At 34.2% G+C, this 20,445-nt stretch overlaps 1 protein-coding gene and 1 long non-coding RNA gene across 4 annotated transcripts in view; one reads left to right on the forward strand and one right to left on the reverse strand.

Annotated features, from left to right (window-relative positions):
- Positions 1 to 18,679, reverse strand: part of ALDH1A1 (aldehyde dehydrogenase 1 family member A1) — a 31,060-nt gene extending 12,381 nt beyond the window's left edge. For both annotated transcript variants that reach the window (XM_085566566.1, XM_021541520.3), the window contains exons 1-6: positions 18,487 to 18,679; positions 11,213 to 11,317; positions 7,222 to 7,362; positions 4,047 to 4,176; positions 2,910 to 2,971; positions 770 to 898 (exon numbers count right to left, since the gene is read on the reverse strand). In XM_085566566.1, coding sequence (XP_085422692.1) covers positions 770 to 898; positions 2,910 to 2,971; positions 4,047 to 4,176; positions 7,222 to 7,362; positions 11,213 to 11,317; positions 18,487 to 18,576 — 657 coding nt within the window. In that variant the 5' untranslated portion in view covers positions 18,577 to 18,679. The remainder of the gene's footprint in view (positions 1 to 769; positions 899 to 2,909; positions 2,972 to 4,046; positions 4,177 to 7,221; positions 7,363 to 11,212; positions 11,318 to 18,486) is intronic.
- LOC146763667 (uncharacterized) overlaps positions 1 to 20,445 on the forward strand; it is an 82,487-nt gene that overhangs the window by 33,744 nt on the left and 28,298 nt on the right. The window lies entirely within an intron of this gene.

Genomic DNA, 20,445 nt, shown 5'->3' on the forward strand with positions numbered 1-20,445 from the left:
GTATGCTCTGCTGAATCATTGTTTTAAAGCAGAATTATAAAATGTGCCAAGTAATTTCCACTAAAACTCTGCAAGGTTACTGCACTGGTAATTATTGACATCTATGCCAACCTTTGAACATCTTAGATTGTATTTGTTAATTTTATTGGGAAGAAAGCTAACCTGTTCTACTGTTCTCTTTGAGTGTTTGCTGGACTGGGCACAATAGCTAGTTTTGGAGACACTAGGTTACTGAAGAAACTGGCCCACCCCTTGTTCAGGGGCACAAATTGTCTTCTCACAGTTTCTATGTGAAGAGAATTTACAGGTTTGGCAGCAGTCACCAGCTTGATTTTACAGCTTCCTGTTAATAATAAACTTCAGTGGATGAAAACTTTGTTCAGTTAAAAAAAAAAAAAGTTGTACAAACAGGTTCTTTTCTGTGACGACTGTGCTAATAAAGTCATTGCTACCTATGTCCAAATATTCTGCACTTGCAGAATGCTTGCTTTTGACTCTGAAAGGTACTGTGCTTTTGTAATACAAAAATATTTGCTAAAGAATGGAGTTTACTAAACTGCTGTTGTGGGATTTTTTTGTGTGTGTACTAGGATTTAAGATGTTTATTCTTTTGCCCTGGTTTGGCTCCACTGGTTTACAGCTAGGTAAGTTCCACAGCGCAAGGCTAGGCATGTAATGAACCTGTCTTGTATTACATTTGTGGCATTTCAGCTGCAGTATACTCTTACATTTCTGAGAGGGGCAAATAACTCTGTTGTTTGTGACTTACCTCTTTAATTAAGGATCCCATGTAAAGGGCACTGAGTGGAGTTTGTTCTGCTGGTTTGACAACCACCGTGTTTCCACAACAAAGGGCAGGGGCAATCTTCCAGATAAACATAACCAATGGGAAGTTCCACTGAAAGACAGATGAGAAAGTGTATCCTATTTCTAATACATCACCAAAATACCCAAGCCTTTTCTATTATAATTGTGCAAATTTTCAGCTGGGTGGTTGAACTTTTTGTTGAACTCCTTTCAGAAAGAAGATGTTTAGAAAAAAAAAAAACAATTGGCAAGCCATGTAGTACAAAGACTGGGGATATTATTTTATGTATAGGTCCAGAGGATCTAAGGTTTTAGTTACAAGCTAAAGAAACAAGTGTACTCCTTTAACAAAGTATTACAGGTGGTTGGATTAGTGGTGCAATTGGGAGTTTTCCTGTCTTGAATGGTCACATCCATCATCAGTTCAGTTTTCCAAGGGGGAGAAGGTAATAACACATAATGCTGGCACTGCCCTCTCCCCTGGAGGTTTCACTGGCATCTGTCTGTTGTAGGAAGTTCAGGCAGACTGAAGAGCAGCTGAATGCTTTGGATCCCATATTCTGCAGTATGAGGGACAAAATGACCAGGGAAAGCAGGTTTGCCCCTTTGAGAATATTTGCTATAGTTTGGATGGCATTGAGACCATGAGCCTCAGCTCAACAGATAACTTTTTGAAATGGGGATAAAGGCAGTTAAGAGTTACCTACTCTATCAGAAAGGCTAGGAGAAATATACATGCAACAATTTTTTTTCCTCTCCTTGTCTCCTTCCAGACTCAAACCAGCCCCAAAAATAATGGTAGCATAAATAATATAAAGTGAGAGGTCATAGGGTTCTCTGCATATTCATTGTTAAAGTGGAACTGCATAAGTGAAAGCAAGTGGAAATGGTGACCTATCAAAAGTGATTTGCAACATACACATAGTCTTCACAGTTTTGGTTTATATAAAAAACTCCAGTTTGTTGATTCATATTTTGATAGAGGGAAAATTAAGATATACTCAGAAATACTTAACATTATATAAGGGAAGTCAGTATTTGTACTAACTGCTGCTTGTACTTCCAGGAGATAATTATATTTCAAATGGCTATATCTAATGTTTCTAGCTCTTTTGCATAGCTTGACTGAGGGTTTATTTGAAATATCTTGTGACTGACCTACAAGAGGATCTAAACTAGCAATTTCCCAACTCTTGTAGGGACTGGATACAAACATATTCAAGCAATGTTCTCTGAATCAATGTGGGCGTCTAAAGATACAGCAAATTTTCAAGATCAACTTAATGATGTCAGGAACACGAGCAGGACCCACATGTCTGAGCAGAACTTATAGACAAGATGACTTTTTCAGAATCTGTTGAGTTGTCAAACAGGTCAGGTGAGGCTGCTCATAACTAACATGTGAAAAATGGTGGGTGGACTAGGAGAGCTGACTGCATACAGCTATTTTCACAGACACCCATCAAAAGTACATAGACTTTACAAATAAATTTAGAAATCGAGCTCCTCAGCTGTTTTGAATGATCAGACTGAGGTAGGCCTTTTGAAACTTCAGTTGAAAAGAGGGAATTCAAAACTGGGAATTCAGCTGTGCCAAACAGGAACTTTATTGGACACATTCTTTGTTCTACAACTTGTATCACCATCATGGTAAATGAGTCTTAGCCATAAACAAAGATCCAGATGCCTGAGTGCTGTACAGGAGCATAACACATATTCCAGGTCTTAAAGGACTTATTGTTTATAGGCTTATCGGCTTAAACATAATAGACTGTAAATATTACACTCTCCTACATGTTTATTTCTAATTCTTTGAGTTTCAACAAAACACAATTTCATCTTTCAAATTATTTTATAAACCAAACTTTTGAGATTTATTTTCTCTCCATGTACATGGAGGAGAAGGACAAGGTGGGACCAAAATGATTGATCACACATGATGATGAATTAGAATTACAGAATTCAGGATAGCCTCTATCTTTCAGGACCTGAAAATTTCTGGTTAGTAATGTTTCTCAAATGCACTTGCATAGGCAAAATTTCAAATGCATTTCCATTTGTAATGAGGAACATTTGTGTTTACATAAATGGTTCCAACTTACAGGAATAATTTGGCCACACACCCCAATAGGCTCATGTCTAGTAAATGTAAAAAAGTTTCCATCTATGGGAAAAAGAAATAAATTAGGCATTCAGACAAAGCATTTGTGAGAAATAGTTATATCACAAAGATGATAAAGTAGGGTACCAAACTTAGCTGGATACAATTTTACTTATAAATGATATTTTCAAAATCTTAACTATGCAAAAAGCCATAAAGTACATCTGGATTCAATGTCTACTTTCTTCATAGCTCCAAGGTTTGATTCTTCCAGTCTGTCTTTTTGCAGTGACAACCCTGCTTCTCAAAATGGTATGCACAGCACACCAATAAGCATTCCTCATTTCTTTTTTCTTTTATCACCTTTTTTTTTCTATCAAAAACTTCTCCTTTAAATCCTAGGTACATATCAGACATTTCTTAATATTAGATCTTAGCTTAAATCAAATCCATTAAATATAAAATTCTCTTTGATTCACACAAATATGTGTTCCATTAAACCTAGTATAGAGGCCTACAGGAGGTAAAAAAGTTGAAAGTATTTATCACTATAGTTTTACTTAATTCCTTCTTTATTACGTTTTTCTTAATTCCTTCTTTATTACCATTCTTTTCTTTGTCTTGCTGAGAGAAGGTAGCTAGAGAGACAATGTTTTCATAGAGCTGCTTAATGGGAAAGGGAATGGAATGAAATTTTCATAAATGCTGTTTCCTCATTCCTATCTTGTAGTACTGTGCCTAATACATTATCCAATCACTGAAGTAAATATTACTGCTTTGTGCTAATCTTTGCTTAAATATGTAGACACCCAGGTCTCACGACTGTAGCCTTATATAAACTATACACTGCCATGCAAAAGTGGCCTACCACATTTCTTATATGTACACACAGGTTAAATTTTTTGGTTCATAAACAATACTTGTTAGTAGTGTAGAGAATAAGAAAGAAATGTGAAGACCTACACTAAATGTTTAAACTGAGAACTATGATAACTCTTTAATAATCTATCCTAAAAACTTTTGAAAATATTTTTCATTTGAGATATTTTCTGTGTTGCACAACCTTTAGATAAAAGTCAGTTATTTACAGCTTGTGTTGGCTTCAGTTCTGTAGTTTTGTTATCTTGGAGCTACTCACCCATTGGAACAGTACGCCCATGGATTTTATCAGCCCAGCCTGCACAGTAGCGTAAAGTTTTGATGCAGGCACCTAAATCCATTAGATAGGCCGTGGAAAAGAGCTTCCCACCATCAATGGTTTCCATTGTCTGCAGAGAACAGCAATTAAACAGTTAATATCAAATATTGATAATGGCTCTTTTGCTTGTGCTTTGTAATCTAGCTTTTGGAAGTTCACTTTGAGGATTTCAGCTTTAAATAAACATTTAGATTAACTCCCCTCTGAAGAACACATTTGGAAAAAACTGAATATAGCAATTTCAAAGTGAGAAACTTTCATGATGGTTTATTTGTATTAAGCTATGCAGATATCATGATCATAATGCATTTGTAGTGGTAAGATTTACTCAAAAAACATCTCTCCTATATGAATCAGATGCACAGTTCTACTTTATGTTAAATATTATGCAAGCACAGATCAAGAGATTAGGAAGTATTATTAGTGCAAATAACTGATGAAAATAAAATATCAGCAAGATTCAAGTCTTGTAAAATCATCCTAAATACACCTTGATTGTTCGATGTGCAAAGGAAAGAACTGAGCCATCTAGAACTCTTAAGTGAGAAAAATTTGTTATGCAAAATAAATAGTTGTATGGAAGAGAGTCTCCAAAGAGGATTGTTTTCCAGACAAATCTAAAGAATGTGGTTTGGATTAATTTCCATGCCCCTAATTATTGGGACGTAAAGATCACGAGCAGTTCTTAAATAGTGTCAACATATTTTTGACACTTCAAGACTATTTTTCTCAAGCTTTCCATTGAAGACCTTTAACTCTATGAAAAATCTTGCCACAACATTCAGCAGGAAGAGCCTAAAGTATAGTTATAAAATCGAAACTATAGTTTCAAGATGTAATCAGATTGGCATTCTTTAGCATTTTCAGATGGATCAACAGACTGATCCTCCAATAATAGTTTTTCACCAACAACTCGCCTGTGAAGTCCATATTTTTAGTTAACTGGACCTGTTTCAGATACCATACTTGGGAGGAGAACAGAGCAATGCTTGATGGCTCTCAGCAACAAGGTACTCATTATATGAGATATGTCCGTGCCATTCTAGGCAATGTATGTGGCACTGTTTTCCTTCTCTTTGGACATGGGAGAAAATTCTTCCCTGGCCTTAAATTTATATAATCTCTAGATTTCAACATCACAAGAGATTGAATTCTAAATAACACAATTCTCAGTGGCTCTTTCAATACTTTGCTTTGACTTACTCTTTTTGGCTATCTACAGGTCTGCTGAGCCGTTGAAGCATCTTATCAACAAATAAAGCAGTGAAATGGAATAATTTTAATCCTAGTCAAATGTATGAACACAGAAACATGACTTTGCTATAAGCTTCGGTCATCTATTTTGATCTGTAATCTGCAGGAGCATGTGTTACTCTATTGTACTAGTTTAGCAGGTAGGATAAACTGTGAGTGGAAAAAAAATCTCTCTTCATCAAAATCAGGAAAGCACTTTACTCATACATACCTTTTCTAAAAAGGGAAATAATTTATAAGATTATTAGGTTGTAGGAAATATAAATAAAGTCAGTAAAACAGAGACTTGATAGAGGCCACAGAGAAAAGCAATTCTTTTATATTATGAAAATGGCAAATGTAAACAAAAAATAATTCAATGTTCCACCTTTCCTGTAGGAAAAAAGATTGTATTTTCATCCTCTTTACATTTGTAGTGCCTTAGACTGTACAATGAAGAAAGAAATGCCAGCTCATCCAATTATTTAATGCACGAGAGGGCATACTGGTCATTTAGAATATAGCTCAAATCTAGCATTTTAAAGGACATAAGATCCAGCCACACAAGGTTTCTCCTAGAAAGCTCTACTATATAATGGGCAACAGATGCCTAGCAGATTTTGCATAGCTGAAGATTTAAATTTTATGAGCTTATCTACAGTGTGTTTTGTGGCTAATGGCTAAATACTTCAAGCTGTAACTGGATCAGTCTGAGTGATGGTCCTGAATGTGGATGCTCCTCCTTCTCTAAGTTTTTATACTGTTTGCAGAAAACCAGGATTTATCTTCAGCACAAGCAATTATCCCACCTAAATTTTAATTCCAGAATGTGCTTGAAATAGCAGAGAAGTCACCTTAATAATAGTATCATAAGTGGAGTTGAAAACGTGGAGGAGGATACTAGGCATTATCAAATTGGTGGTGTATTTCTATTTTATATGTCATTTCTTGCCTTAGTGCACAATCTGTAGGTGAGAGCATTACAAGTTATGTGTCTTCTGTTAAGAGTAGTAAAATAGCCAATACACAGTTGTTTCTAGAGAGAGGGCATGTGGATGTCAGCCTGGCCAGGGAGAGAGAAACAGCAATCATTTCTCACAGTGGCTTGTGAGAATTTTTATGGAGTTGTAGGAATGGGATAACTTATAAGTAGAAATAATCTGCAGGTGGTGTTTTCCCCTTTTGTTTTTCTGTTCTTCTCAATGATGGCGTGTGAGAAAGATGTTTTTATTAACTAGACAATAAAGTAGAATGTATTGTATCAGTCTTTATAAGCTGGAGAATCCTTTTTGTTAAAGCTTCTTTTTTATCTTCTTGCAATTTGGTCTCTCGTCTGTTCTTGTGTCATACTTGGAGCAAGGGTGACAAGGGTATCATTCCCCAGCACTCATGTTATTGTTCTTTTTAAAATAAACATTGCTGCCTTTGGTTTTGGTTAAGCTTTATAATTTGTTACAAGTTGCAAGCTTGAGTTAATGAAGGACCGGTGATAAGAAAATATAGAGTCATGAAATTCAAAATTTCTTCCAGTTCTGACTTTTATCATCTATAAAAATGGGGCTAGGCTTTGAGTTTAGGCCTTGATTCAGACTTTGGTTTAGACAAGCATTAACCATGGGATCAATTTAGTGTGCCCTTAAGAATCAGTGATTCAAATTGAGGTGGTTGTAGGAAGTTTAAGTATCACTTTAAAGCTAATAAAAGTCTTTTGTGGATATAGGGTGTTAATAGACCAGAGTGCAAGCAAGCTTAGAGAAGTCCATTTGCTACAGAGAAGAAAACCAAGTATTGAGACAGCCTAGGCTTCCAAGGAGTAGTCATGTTAAACACTCTTGTAGCTTTCTGTAAAAATCAGGACTTTTCTCCTTGTCCTTTTACTCACAGCTAAAATCAGACGATCCCTTTCGACTAAGTCAGCTAGTTTGCTCAAGAGCCTTCCTCGCTCTGAAGCATCCATTGTACGCCATGTTGACCCGAGCTCAAAAGCCTTTCTTGCTGCTTTAACTGCCTTGTCTACATCTGCCTGTGGAGAAAACAAAAACACTTACATGATCGATAATTGGTTCTGTCATAAGCCTTTTTCCTTTTTTTGCTGTTCAATGTGTAAATCTTAGCGTAAGTTTGACATATAGTTGAAATAAGAGAAAAAAACCCAATCTAATCAAAATTAGTACCAGTAATGTTAAATACATGGACTATTTTCTTTCAAACACTTCTGTTGTAATATCAGGAATGTAAAATTCTATGAGAAACAGATGGGTTCTCAAAGTTTCCAAAATAAAAATATATAAAATAAATCTATTTGTAAAATTTTTGATTTTTAAGCCCTTCCTACACACCAAACAATTGCAATAAAGATATAATTTATTATCTTTTATTTAGAAAGAGATGCCTGAGTGTGTTAGGTAAAAGCTTAATTACTCATAATCTGAAAGTATCTTAGAGGGCAATGAAGACCAAGTTAGAAAAGCCTGTTCCTTAGGATATTTCATAAAAGGAACACAAATTTATTATTAAGGAAGACAGATTAAGAAATGGTTTTTTGAAACTTATATAAATATTTCTGTATAAAATTACTTTAAAAATTAAAAATAAGCTATGTTTAAAAAGCTAAGCCAAGCTTCTTTGAAGTCTAAGCACTATCATGAAGTTAGACAGCTAATTGGTCTGTTGATGTTTTTTATCGCATATTTTGTTATTTATAATTTGTTTTTCACTATAGAAGAAAAATCTACAATGAAACAATTCTGTGTGAAGGGTATTCCAGGATTCTAGAAAAAAAATTGCAATTTCTTGAAAAAAGTCTTTTAGTACTTGGAATTCTTCTGTATTTCAAAATTCTTGTAAAATTTACCAATTACAACAATGGCATAGAAAAGAGGTTTATTCTAGTTTTTTGATCAGAACCAAAAAATTTCAAGGAAAAAAAGAGTTAAAAAGAGTTTCTTTATAGGCCACATTTCCCAGAGAAATTTGCATGCAATATTTGAAGGATATCTTTCAAACATTTTTTGTTTGCTAATATCTCCTCCAGGGAAATCATTATCAAGGTTGACTACGTCAACAAATTCAACTAAGTCAACACTATAGTCAATTGTTTTAAACATGAACTAGATCTTGAATATTTAAGTGGTATTGGTTGTCATCAACAAATTTTAAGAAGGTCTGAGTGGGGTGTGTTGGCATGTGACTTGGAAAACCCAGCACAGACCTGTGAGGCAGAAGGCCACAGAACTTCCAAATGTTTTTCCAGGAAATTTTGGAAAAGAAGGAAGGAACTATATGAATAGCATAGCCATTACTGTAGAATAATACTGACCAGTCACCTACACCAGGTAGCTGAAATCTACCAAATTAAGAATTGATTTTGTTCAGAATCTGTCAGCATGTTGTCAAACACATCATCACTATCTGTGAACCCTATCATAAATTTTCTACATCTTTGTAATAGGACTCAAGGACTGTGGCTTGGCCTTAACTGGAAAAGGAGAAGGAGAAAAAATGTCATACAAATATGAAGGACATAAATATATATATAAATATATAAAAAAATATATATAAATATCTGATGTTCTTTCTACTAGAAGTGCAGAAATAATTAAAACTGAGAAAAATAATATAAGAGTAATATAGGGCTGTGAATGAAAAGGAAAAAAAAAATTGTCCTTGAACTGTATGAAATATAATTTCATTACATAAATCTACACTATGAGTATAAAAATTCCTTTCTGAGCCAGTTTAGTTTTCTTACAGAAGTACATTTAGTTTCCATATGCTGACCATTTGGTGAGCTGCTTTATTATTACTAGGGGCCTTTAGAATTAGGAATGGAGCTTGAAAGAGCCATCAAACTGGAAGAAAACAGTTCCCAACCACATATATGTAAGTTCTTTGTAATCTCTTATTTTTTAAAATACCACTGCAAGGCAGTGGACAGCCCTTTGTCAACCCTATTGAATGCACAAATTAAATTCCTAAAATCTCTTGGCTCATTATCTGAAGTCTAGCCTCTTGCATATTAGGTTCATAATGACTGTGTAATTTACTAGATCTGCACAATTCACTAGGCAATTTAGTTAACAACAGTTGTCATTACACATTAGTTTGCAAAATTATTGAAGAGAAAGCAAACCTGTGATTTGAATAATATTATCTCTTCACTTAATGAATTGGTAGAGAGCTTGTTAAGAAAGAAAGCTGCAAAAATTTTGAATGGTAAGTGAACAGTTGCAGGTTATAAGTAATTTAATTTAGGGATGATAAATTATCCGTGTCTCAGAATTACTTATAGATAGCTGGTATTAAAGAAAAGAAAAACCTTTGAAAAACTTCAGGTGTTTAGATTTTTAAAACAATTTCATTCCAGGAGAAATAATTAAAAGTCAGACTCTCTCAGCCATATTTCTCTAAGAAAATGTTCAAAATGTGACATCATTAAGACCTTCTTGGCATTTTGTAGTCACTATTGCTCAAGTACTAGACAACATTAGAAACAAAGGTTATTAGATGAGATTACAGACCAGAACAAAAAAGATTTAATGAGAAGATGATTCAGAATGTATTTCTCAAAAGAGAATTTTATTCTGTGAATAAAATTTATGTGAATTTTTGTGTGAATTTTTGTACAGTAAATTAAAATATTCTGAAAAAGTATGTCATTATTATATTGCCAATATTTTTTGGTGAACTTATAACACAGACAAACTTACAAGTTTTACATTAGGTCTACTGGATAAAAAGGTGTTTAACATTTTGATGCTAAGCTCAAAAAACTCTTGTTATACAAAACATTCTAGAGATGCATATTTCTTGCCTAAAATGAATATATCATTTTATGAGAAATGTGAAATAAAAATCACTTTTGGATGCAAGATTAACTTTGAAGTGGAAATATAGAAAATTAAATACATATGTGCAAGAACCAAACCAGTAATTATAAAACCAGCTTTATTTCCAGTAACAGTCAACTTGTGAACTGGAAATTAAAACTTTGTTTCTTGTATTTACTTTCTCAGAATATTTTAAGAAACACTTTCTTAGGTCTGCACTTTTAATGCTGTTAAGCACATTGTCTATCCTATTAAGAAAACCCAAAACTACCACTTTTCTTACATTTAAGCTATGTAGTAGCACTAGGCAAGTCCTGTTTGCAAAAAAACCTCAAACATAACAAAAATATAGAGGTTAGGGCTCAGGTTTTCATCATGTTTTTGATTACATGGTATCTGAAACTTTTCACTAAAGAATCTCATAAAAATTAAAAAAAAATCTTTACAGTTTTGAACAATATTTTTAATCAACTGCTTTATTGATTCAACACACTTTAAGGTAAATTTTGGTGAATTAGTGATTATCTGATAGGCTACCTTCAGCTTGAAAGCAATTTTTAGTACTATGTTCCGATATGATTTTCACAAAACAAAATTTTTGTAGGAGGCAGTACTGAGACTACAAATAGCTAAAAATATTCTTGGTAGTGATCATCTTCACAAAATTTGTGGGAAGTGATAAGTATTTGCCTTTTTTATATTTTCTATAAGAAAAAGCCTTATATAAATTTGTAATGAAGAAAATGTAACAGAATAATAAAATAAAATCCAACTAAATTTTTAGATGTCAATGATCATTGATAATAAAAAGAATCAATAATATTAGTAAAACAAATCAGCAAAAAATATTTCTTCAGAACTTTTCTCATATAAGCCTAAGGGAAAGCAGTTATTCAGCTTACAAAAAAATATTATGCCTTATTAAAAAAGGGTTTGTGAAAGAAGGTATACAGGATGAAGCTTGTCCATCTGAGGGTGTGCCTTCCTACTTTTAAGATGCACTGAAATTAAAGTTATAGTTAAGGGCAAGAAAGAAGACCCTACCTTGTCGCCTTCTTCAACCTCACAGATTTTCTCTTCAGTTGCGGGGTTAAAGACTGCAAATTTTTTGCCGCTGACTGAATCATGCCATTCATTGTTTATAAATATCTCCAGGGGAAGAAGAAGTGCAATAATGTTAGTAACACATATATAGCTGTTGTTTGTTCTATGTTTTGGTGCATAAACCTACCTTTCATAGCTGAGACCTGCCAGATTGACAGAAGTCTGAACTATAGCTGTTATTACATTATTCTGAAGACATGAGCAATCACATATACACTTAACCAGGATCAGTTTTTTTAAAAATTTACTTCCTTTGGAGAGGAAAACTTTATCTACATTGCATTTTTACTTTGTTTCATGTCATAAAAATATGCTGTTGTAAAGTGGTTCTTCCTCTCTATGAAGTAGAAGGGAGCTTCAGCCCTAAATGACCTAAGGAAACCTACCTAAGTTTCCCATACTCACAGGGTGGTAACAATTCAGACCCTTTCTGTTACATGGCTTGGCAGAAATAAACCTAGTCCTTGGATTTAGTAAATATAGTATATTGAAATAAGAATATCTTGGAGATAACTGTTTTAATTAGCTTTGCTTTGATCTTCATTCTCTCCTGCCAAAAAAGAAAATCCCAACCAAAACTAAACCAAATCAAACCATAACCACAAACAAACAAAAGCAATAGCAAGGTTTTTTGAAATTGAAGCTGAGAATCAAAACAAACCCTATCACAGTCAATTGAATGAGTTAAAGAATTATGGAATGGATAAGGCTGGAAGGAATCACAGTGGGGTCATATGGTCTGATCTCCCTGCTCAAGTAGGGTTATATTAGAGCACATTGTGCATAATTTCACCCAGATGGTTCTGTGTGCTTAGGACATACAAAAGGACCTCTGGCTGAAATTTGAAGTACTTATCTCTGTTCACAAATGCAAAACAGAGCCTGGGCCTTACCTGTGTGTGCACAAGATCTGTACTACTCTAGAGCTTGCCATCTCTGGGGCACTGTTGGTAAAGTGATCAAAGTGCTTTAATTTCTTTTTAACTGTAGGTTAACCTTGAAGCAGAAAGGAAATGTGCCTTGAAAAGACCTGATAAATGCACAGCTGTTGAAAAGAGGAGGATAAGTTGCTAATAAGTGTTTTGTACACCTCTTGGAGTGGGCATGATAAAGTATACAGTCCAAAGTTACCAGTACCTCTCCTTCTCTGCTTGACCCTCTGTGATCTCTAGGTTCAGGTCAGTGCTGAAGTGGGTCTGCCATGCTAATCTGTACTACCAGTATCTCGAGCCCACCCTCCTGATGCTGGTGGGCTGGTGCTGCCCTTCAAAGTGGCTTCCAGTACCATTGCATTCTAGGAATGTGTATGAGATCTCAATTGTGCTCACCTGCAGGGACATGTCAGACTCTAACTCACTCTACCAGGTATTTTGAGCTCAAATTGTGCTTCTTTCTAGAGGGAACATGTCTTGCCCCACAGTTAGTTACTGGAATCCAGCAGTGAGGTCAGCTAGCACTCTCCATTAGGACAAAGTACCTAGTGTTGCTGCTCAGAGAAACAGGAACTTTGAAATAGAAAACCAGAAAATACTTTGGTGTAGGCAAAGTAGATGATGGCTGACTCAAGACATGGCAAGATAATATCAAGATTCTAGAACTGCATGATAAATGCTTTTTGTCACAGAAACTTGAGGAATAAATCATTCCAGCACAACTACATATGCTCTTAAAATGTGACAGATTTCAGGGAATAAATATTCTGCATAGTATTATAACTGGTTGAGTAGTTGTTAATTATTGGTGAATAGTTTATTAATAACCATTAACAGTGATATAATTAATATCTCTAAATGGATATGCCAACAATCTGTTAATATATTAATATCTTCCTGTATTCCACTAATACAGTTCTGTATTTTTCTTCTTGTCATTATGTGGGCAAGTCAGACAGTGTCATTGCCACCTCTGACCATCAGGACTGACAAGCAGACTGATCAAACTGATCAAACTCCTAATCTAACAAAAGTTGTCTGTGAAATAAATATCTAAATCCATGGAAATTTTTGAAAGGTGATGAAGTCAGTTATAAGAATATCCACACAAAATTCCAGTTGTGGTGAAATCGTTACTATGACAAAAGCCATTGTCAAGAAAAGAGACAAAGTAAAAGGTAAATATTAACACAACACTGCTATGATGTTACAGTATGCCAAATTCATATCTGTCTGTGAAAGGAATAATAGAAAAACATACCATTTTTGGAAATATTTAAAGTGCTTGTTTAAATACTACATTTAACACACCAATCAATATCACCCATAATATTAATTTAGAATATGTATTTTATTAATGTCTCTAATACCATTCCTGTTTAAAACATAACTTCATTATATATATATATATATACAATATTGTATCAGAGTTGTATAAATCAAACTACCCATATGTCTTTCATAAGCTAGATAGTGGCCTTGCAAAATGGGGGCAAGAAAAATGGGAAGAGAGAAAAAAAATCAAAACTCTCATATAAGCTGTATTAGCACATGTCAGGCAGTTGTACTCATTAATGTGCATACAGCCATGCTCATAAAATGCTGTGGAGTATTTTCTACAAACAGGATGTGGATCTCTAAATTCAGCCAACACTGAAGTACCAACTAATAGCTGCCTCTATGAACGGCCTTGACCTGCTGAGGAAAACAATGCTTGGGATCATCTTACAACAGGTTAGAGTGTTTTGTCAGTGAGTCAGAACTCCACTGACTGCTCTTCAGACATAAATGCAAAGGACCTACCCTTCTGGGGCAAGTGCTGTGCACTGGGTTGTCTGTGGTGACTGTCTGCAGCTCACCAGGTTTAGGGCTATAAATTTATTTTGCAAAGATTTAGAAATATTGTTACAGATGTTTGTAACTGTTACTTCGCTGGAATTTTAGGAGAGATGATTTTTTTTTATCGTTTCAACAACCCAAAGAATAAATGACTATGCAGATTTCTTTGCAGTAAAATTGGAAATACAGATTTCCAGTAGATGAGACTGTACACTGTTGGAGCTTAGTATTTTAAATAAAGCACAGGCAATATCAGTCAAAAACCCTCTGATGTCTTTATTCCTCAGTGTCATAGAGCAATAAAATCTTGTATTTCTGAAATTATTTATTATGATCTAATACCATCCATTTGGTGTTGAAGTTACCTGCAAGGCTACAGTCAGTATTTCTGTCCTTGTTTACGCAGTTGATTTCATCACTCAGATGAAATCATTCACTGAGCAGAGAAAGGAGACACAAGACCTGAACTTTGCCTTTTTTTTTTTTTTTTTTTTTTTTTTTTTTTTTTTTAAACCATCTCTATAGTTTCTTTTCCTTCAGTTCTGGAGTATTTTAAAAGAATTGTGAATTCATTCTGAAGTATCTGCTGATGGGAAGTGCCATATTTGTGTCTGAGCTGCACAAGAGAAGAACGCATTTTACTCTGTAGAGCTTTGCCACTGACAAACAGCACCACAGCTCTGCTGAAAGAAATGTTAGGGTCTTTACATTAGGTGTCATCATCTTTACATTAGGGTCTTTACATTAGGTGTCATCATAACTTTTTGCTATGCAGTCTGTACAGGGTTGCAGGCTTCAGTGCCTCTGCAAAATAACTTAAAAGTACAGTTTAAAAAGAAAAATTCTGCTGTTGCACTGATCCCATATTCAGCATCTTTCTATAAACTCACTGCTTGTTCAGGAGGAATTTATATATAATTCACTAATATTGATTTACATTATGATTCATACAGAGATCTTGCCAAGAAAGGTAAGGTAGACATTCCCTAACTTAGCTATTAAGGATAGATTTTTAAACATGGAAATAAAGGTCTAAACTATCTTCTGTTTAGATATAAGAAACTCTTCCAAACTTAGTGTATGAAAAAGCAAAGTGTCTTCCCACCTTAAATCTGTCCCTGACTATAACAAAACTTTTATTGACGATCCTCTTCAAATGAGCCCAGTTTCCTGTTTTACAAATATAAATGTGATCACCAGATTTGAGCCCTTGCTTATCTGACTGGTCTCAAGCTTTCTTGTGTGGACTCTAAAGCAGGGAATTTCACAAAGAGCACGTTTTTACAGGCCAGGAACAATGAGGAGGCACCAGGGCTGAGGCTGGACATGGGCTGGAGGCAGTTCAGCATCACTTGTGTGAGGTGGTGCACAGTGCTGAATAACTGTTGTATGTGTTTGGTCCTGCTTATATAGATCATGATAGCCACTCAGGTATTCTTGAGTACAATAATTCACTGCAAATTTACTTGGCTGTAAATTGTAGAGATACAGCTAAGCCTTAAAGTTATGTAGCTCAAGACATGGCTCATTTCAAGTGCTACTTTACTAGTCTCAAAATATGTTATGGAATCTCACTGTATTATTTGAGCAATAAAATTAAAATATGTGGTATTTCTTAAAGTACTACCAAAGAGTGAAAATTTAAGCTTTAAATAAATATGTCAATATAGATGAAATCTCTCTTTTTTCTTCCCACTTAGGTTTTTCCTTACAAGAAGTTTATATCTGGATAATATTCCATGTAGCTTTCTTTCTCTCCCTTGCAATATACTTATTGATGCAGGAATTACATTTTATTGCTACAATGGACTAATATTCAGAGAATATACTCTTTCTATTAAATATTATGTAATTTTTTTGATTTTCCACTTAGTGACTCTGTGTATACAAAGTGAGCTGATCTTAGAAAGAATAAGTTTCTATTGTACCTTTCTAGCTCATTACCTTTCCCCAGATATTCCAATTATGTTCTTGAGCTTTTATGTCTGACCTTTGTTTTTGAAGCTAGTGGCTCCAGCATTTTAATGTTCAACTATAATTTTTCTTTTCTCAGAGTGTCTTACCCTTCCACACTTCCTGATATTCCACATGTGGCTGAGCAAGAGAATGTTCAGCCCTTTTCTTCCCCTCGTGCAATTTGACAACCTAATAATTAACTAATCTGAGTTTCTCTGACTAAAGGAGTACTACAGGGTTTAGTGCATGTGAAAGCATAATGACAGAAAGCATTTATCAAGCTATCATTGTCTAATTCCTCCATGTTGACTAATTAAAATATTTACTAACACATTTTTAGCTAGTTACCAAAACTTATTGGGTTAATGGAAATATCTTTAAAGGAGGTTCATATATGAAACCAATTCAAGATTACTTTATGGTTCAAAATCCAAGCCAATTTCAGTGTTTAAAATACATTTGATTTAATGCCTGAAAGTCAAATTTCTTGAAGCGTGTTAAGTGTTATACCATGTGTAAAAGGCTTACTCTGAAATATAGCTATACCAATCTATAGATGATATTGTTAAGTGAATAATGTGAAAAGCCACAGATGATCCCAAACATAGAAAATAAAATAGACTGTTAAATAGAGTCCTTGGACCATCTCCTGCAGATCTCTCTTCAGATCCTTTTGTGATAACTGTCGGTATTATGCAATGGTAGAAAAAGATAAATTGGAGGTTGCAAAGATGAAGGATCTGGTTTTAGCTGATTTGAACAGAAAGGTTAATACATCAGCACTAATCAGTGCTTCCCTCCTCTTGATCCTTCCAGTGTTACTAGTCACTCACATCCCATATTCCAGCTTGTATGTGAGAATGAATGGGATAGGTACACAAGAGTGCAGAGGCCTTATTAAATTGTGGAATAAGTGTTGCATATGCGGTGACATTTCTATTTTCCCAACTCCCTATCCCTTAGTACACTACTGGGGCTGTCAGACAATCCTATGTGATATTTGAAGAGAGGAGGAAAGCATTGCAAAAATCAAGTCCCCACAGATATGTGCTAGATTTTATAAACAAGTGCATTGCTTTTCTACACAGTTAGAATTTATGTGCAGCTTTTAAGGAAATTGTACCTATTGTCAAGGCAAAATAAATATTTATTATGTGACACTCTCCTTGATTGCACACTACAAACTAGACTTTTCAACAATGCTGTCTGTCTTTTGGTTGCTTTTTTGTACTAACAGAATATATAGTTAATAATGAAATATTTTAAAAGGATGGAAGTATTTTCAGGAATTTGTGTATTGCATATTCGGTTGCTTCACTTTGTGTTTTTCCCATATTAATTGTTTTCCTTTAAAAAGCTAAAAAAATCAAATAATAAAATAATTTTTTTGAGACAGGAAGAGCAGTAGCAGACTACTACATGGCAGAACTACATATCTTTCCTGTTAAATATTTACAAAGTAAGATCCTGTGTTATTTATTCAAGAAAGACATGTAGTGGAACATGGTAAAGTTTTTTTTCCATTAGAAAAAAAGGATAGAATGGAAAAGGATGGATAGGATGGAATTTAAAAGAACTAATTTAGATGAATACACACTTTAGGAGAAGAAACTAAACAGTGTTTCTAGAAAATAAAATTATTTTCCTTGCAATGGTATCAAGAAAAATAAAAGAATATTAATCAAGAATCTCCAGTATTAAGTCCTTTCTGATCAATTCAAACCTGAATGTTTCAGAGGGCAAAGTTTCTGTCAGCACTTTTTCAAAGTTCTAGAAGACATCTGTTTGCTACGATACAATATTATGATATTAAACCAGCAAAGGTCATTAGAGCTGGATCCAGACCTTCTTTATCTGTATATTTCTAACTATGTGAAAAGAATTTTCTATTTCAAGGAGTTTATGGTAATATTGCATAGTGAGATTGGTAGACTATATCTAGTTCATTAGCTACTTGTTTACCTGAAAAACAAATGCAAAACCAGGTTCATTTTCTCTAATGTAAATATGTGGCCAGAATTAATTTGGTTTTAGTTTTGTTTTCACACATCCCTTTCCATGTAAGCTTATCTGGTATAATTATTTAAATCTTATTATAACACAATACAATATGCAAACATTTTAATTTGCTGTTTTAATTCACTGTTTTGAAAAATAATATAGTCAAAACATTTCCTTCTTTGGTCCATTTATACTTTCTGGTAAACTTGTCACTGATGAAAATTTGTTTCAGGAGAAAAACAACACCCACACCAAGTGAAATATGGAATGATTCTATCATGCATGCATGTATAGGTGCTTTAAATTAGGTTAAAATGATCACTGAAAATCACTTGCTAATATGTGTAAAATCAGAATTCAGCCAGAATAAACATTTAAGGCACTGATTTACAGTGTCTTCCATAGTTCATATAAGGTTAAAATTTGCATATCTTACTGTCTGAAGTGAATACATAAGAAAGATGAGGAAAAGCAAGTGCTACTAACCTTGGTATACTTAATTTTCAGATCTTTTAATGGTTCTGGCAGCACTGGCATAACTGGAGCAGGATTGCCATCTGAGCCTTGTTTATCCATGATTTCAGTTGAAAAGTTTGAGGATGTTCCTGGAACACAGGTGAAATAAGGTATAAAGGGAATAGAGTGGTTTTTACCCCGACTGAGCTCTTAGCTTTATTTGTGCTTTTTATCTGAACCAGCCATGGTATATTTGCATACAGGAATATGATTGGATGAAAGAATTCATTGCAAAGAGAAAATGACACTACTTATTTTTATGACCAAAAGCCTTTTCAGGGAGCTGAGACCTTGGTAAAGCACATGCTGCTGAAACAATCTGCCTAGGCAGACACTACTTTACTGGAGAACAGAGCTTGAGACCTCCTCATCTTACCTGTAAAATTGCTTTCTCTCAGCAGGCAGGTATCCAGATTCTAAGGGAGCTCCTTCACGTGAAGGCAGGTCTGAAGGTAAAGACAGACTTGCTAGCTCTGAAAACAAAACAAGCCCTTCTAACTAGAAGGTTGAGAATAATCACCAGAGCTAGAAAGCATTCATTAAAAATAAGCCACCTTAGGTTACATTTTAATATGTTCAGAGTACATTAGAAGTAATGTAATTAATGCTTGTTTTGTAGATCACAGAGATAAGGGAAGACTAGGGTGATAAAAAAATCCTTCATGTGTTTTTCAAAAATGTGAAGATGGAAAAAATGATCAATCCAGAAAAAAATTATATCTGGTTAGAATTAAACAGAAACTTGTTGTCATTTTCTTCTGGAAAACATCACACATTTAAGGACAAAGTTTTTAACACAGTGCTCTTTGGAATATCTGAGTAAACAAATTGTTCAATAACCTAGACTTTTCTACTCTGGATGGAGCACACTTTTCTATTCTGATTATTCAAAGAAAAACATATACCTTTCACAGTCAAATCATTTCATAAGGTACAAGAAACTCCTTTTTAATCATGTCCTGCCTTTTCAGATTAGTTTTCTCACAGAACCTGTTTTTGTATTTGTATTCCAGGCTTCTGATTAATGCACAGTGGATCCACACCATAGAAATAGAATTAAATTATCTTATTGCTTTCATTGAGATTACATAAATGCTTGGAGAATTCAAAGCTCACAGTAATTTAATGTTGTTCATATTTTTGAGCAGCATTTTCAGACTTTAACACTTTGGGTTACAGTGTTTGCCTGCCTGAGAGAATGTCTCTGAGTCTCATGTCTCATGCAGAAAACAGAATGTCTAAATAGGGTTTGTTTATTTTTATTTGGAATATAACTTGGCAGTCTTATTCTTGTGTAGAATTTTTTTTCCAGACTTACACACTTAAGTCTACTCTAGCAGTCTTCCCGCCACTAATTTCTCTATTAGTCACAAACAGCTTGTCTCTAGTTAATACCCCTGCAAATTGCTCAGATTTGCCTAACTGGAGAAGCAAAACAGATCAGTGTGTTTCTTTGGTTTCAGGTCTTTCTTACAGATGAGAGTGTTTTAAATGCATTCTCATTTAGGTACCATTGTATTCCAAATTTTTAAAGTAAAACATTTAAACTAGAAGTTAATTATTATAACTCTTTACAAAAATGATAACAATTATCTTCTTTCAATATCTATAAAGGACAGCCTGAAATCCCTGTCGGCAGGCTTTAAAGATGCTGGATGAAGAGTTTCAATTTTTTCCAAAAATGCTAGTAATCATGGTTTTGTTTTCCACACCATTTATTCATTTAAGACATTAACCCTAAGACATATTCTAACCCTAAAACTAACGCTAACCCTAACCCTAACCCTTTTCTCTCTCTTTTTCCCTCTTTAACCCTTAGATTTCATGAATCATCTTCACTTTTCTATTTATTTTTAGTCTAGGAATAATTTTAGACTAGTGCATAAAGTATTTTATTTTCCTTATATACTATCTTCCTGTTTATTCCAG

This window comes from Lonchura striata, chromosome Z (assembly GCF_050655825.1).
Source record: "Lonchura striata isolate lonStrDom1 chromosome Z, ASM5065582v1, whole genome shotgun sequence".
Taxonomy (NCBI): Eukaryota; Metazoa; Chordata; class Aves; order Passeriformes; family Estrildidae; genus Lonchura; species Lonchura striata.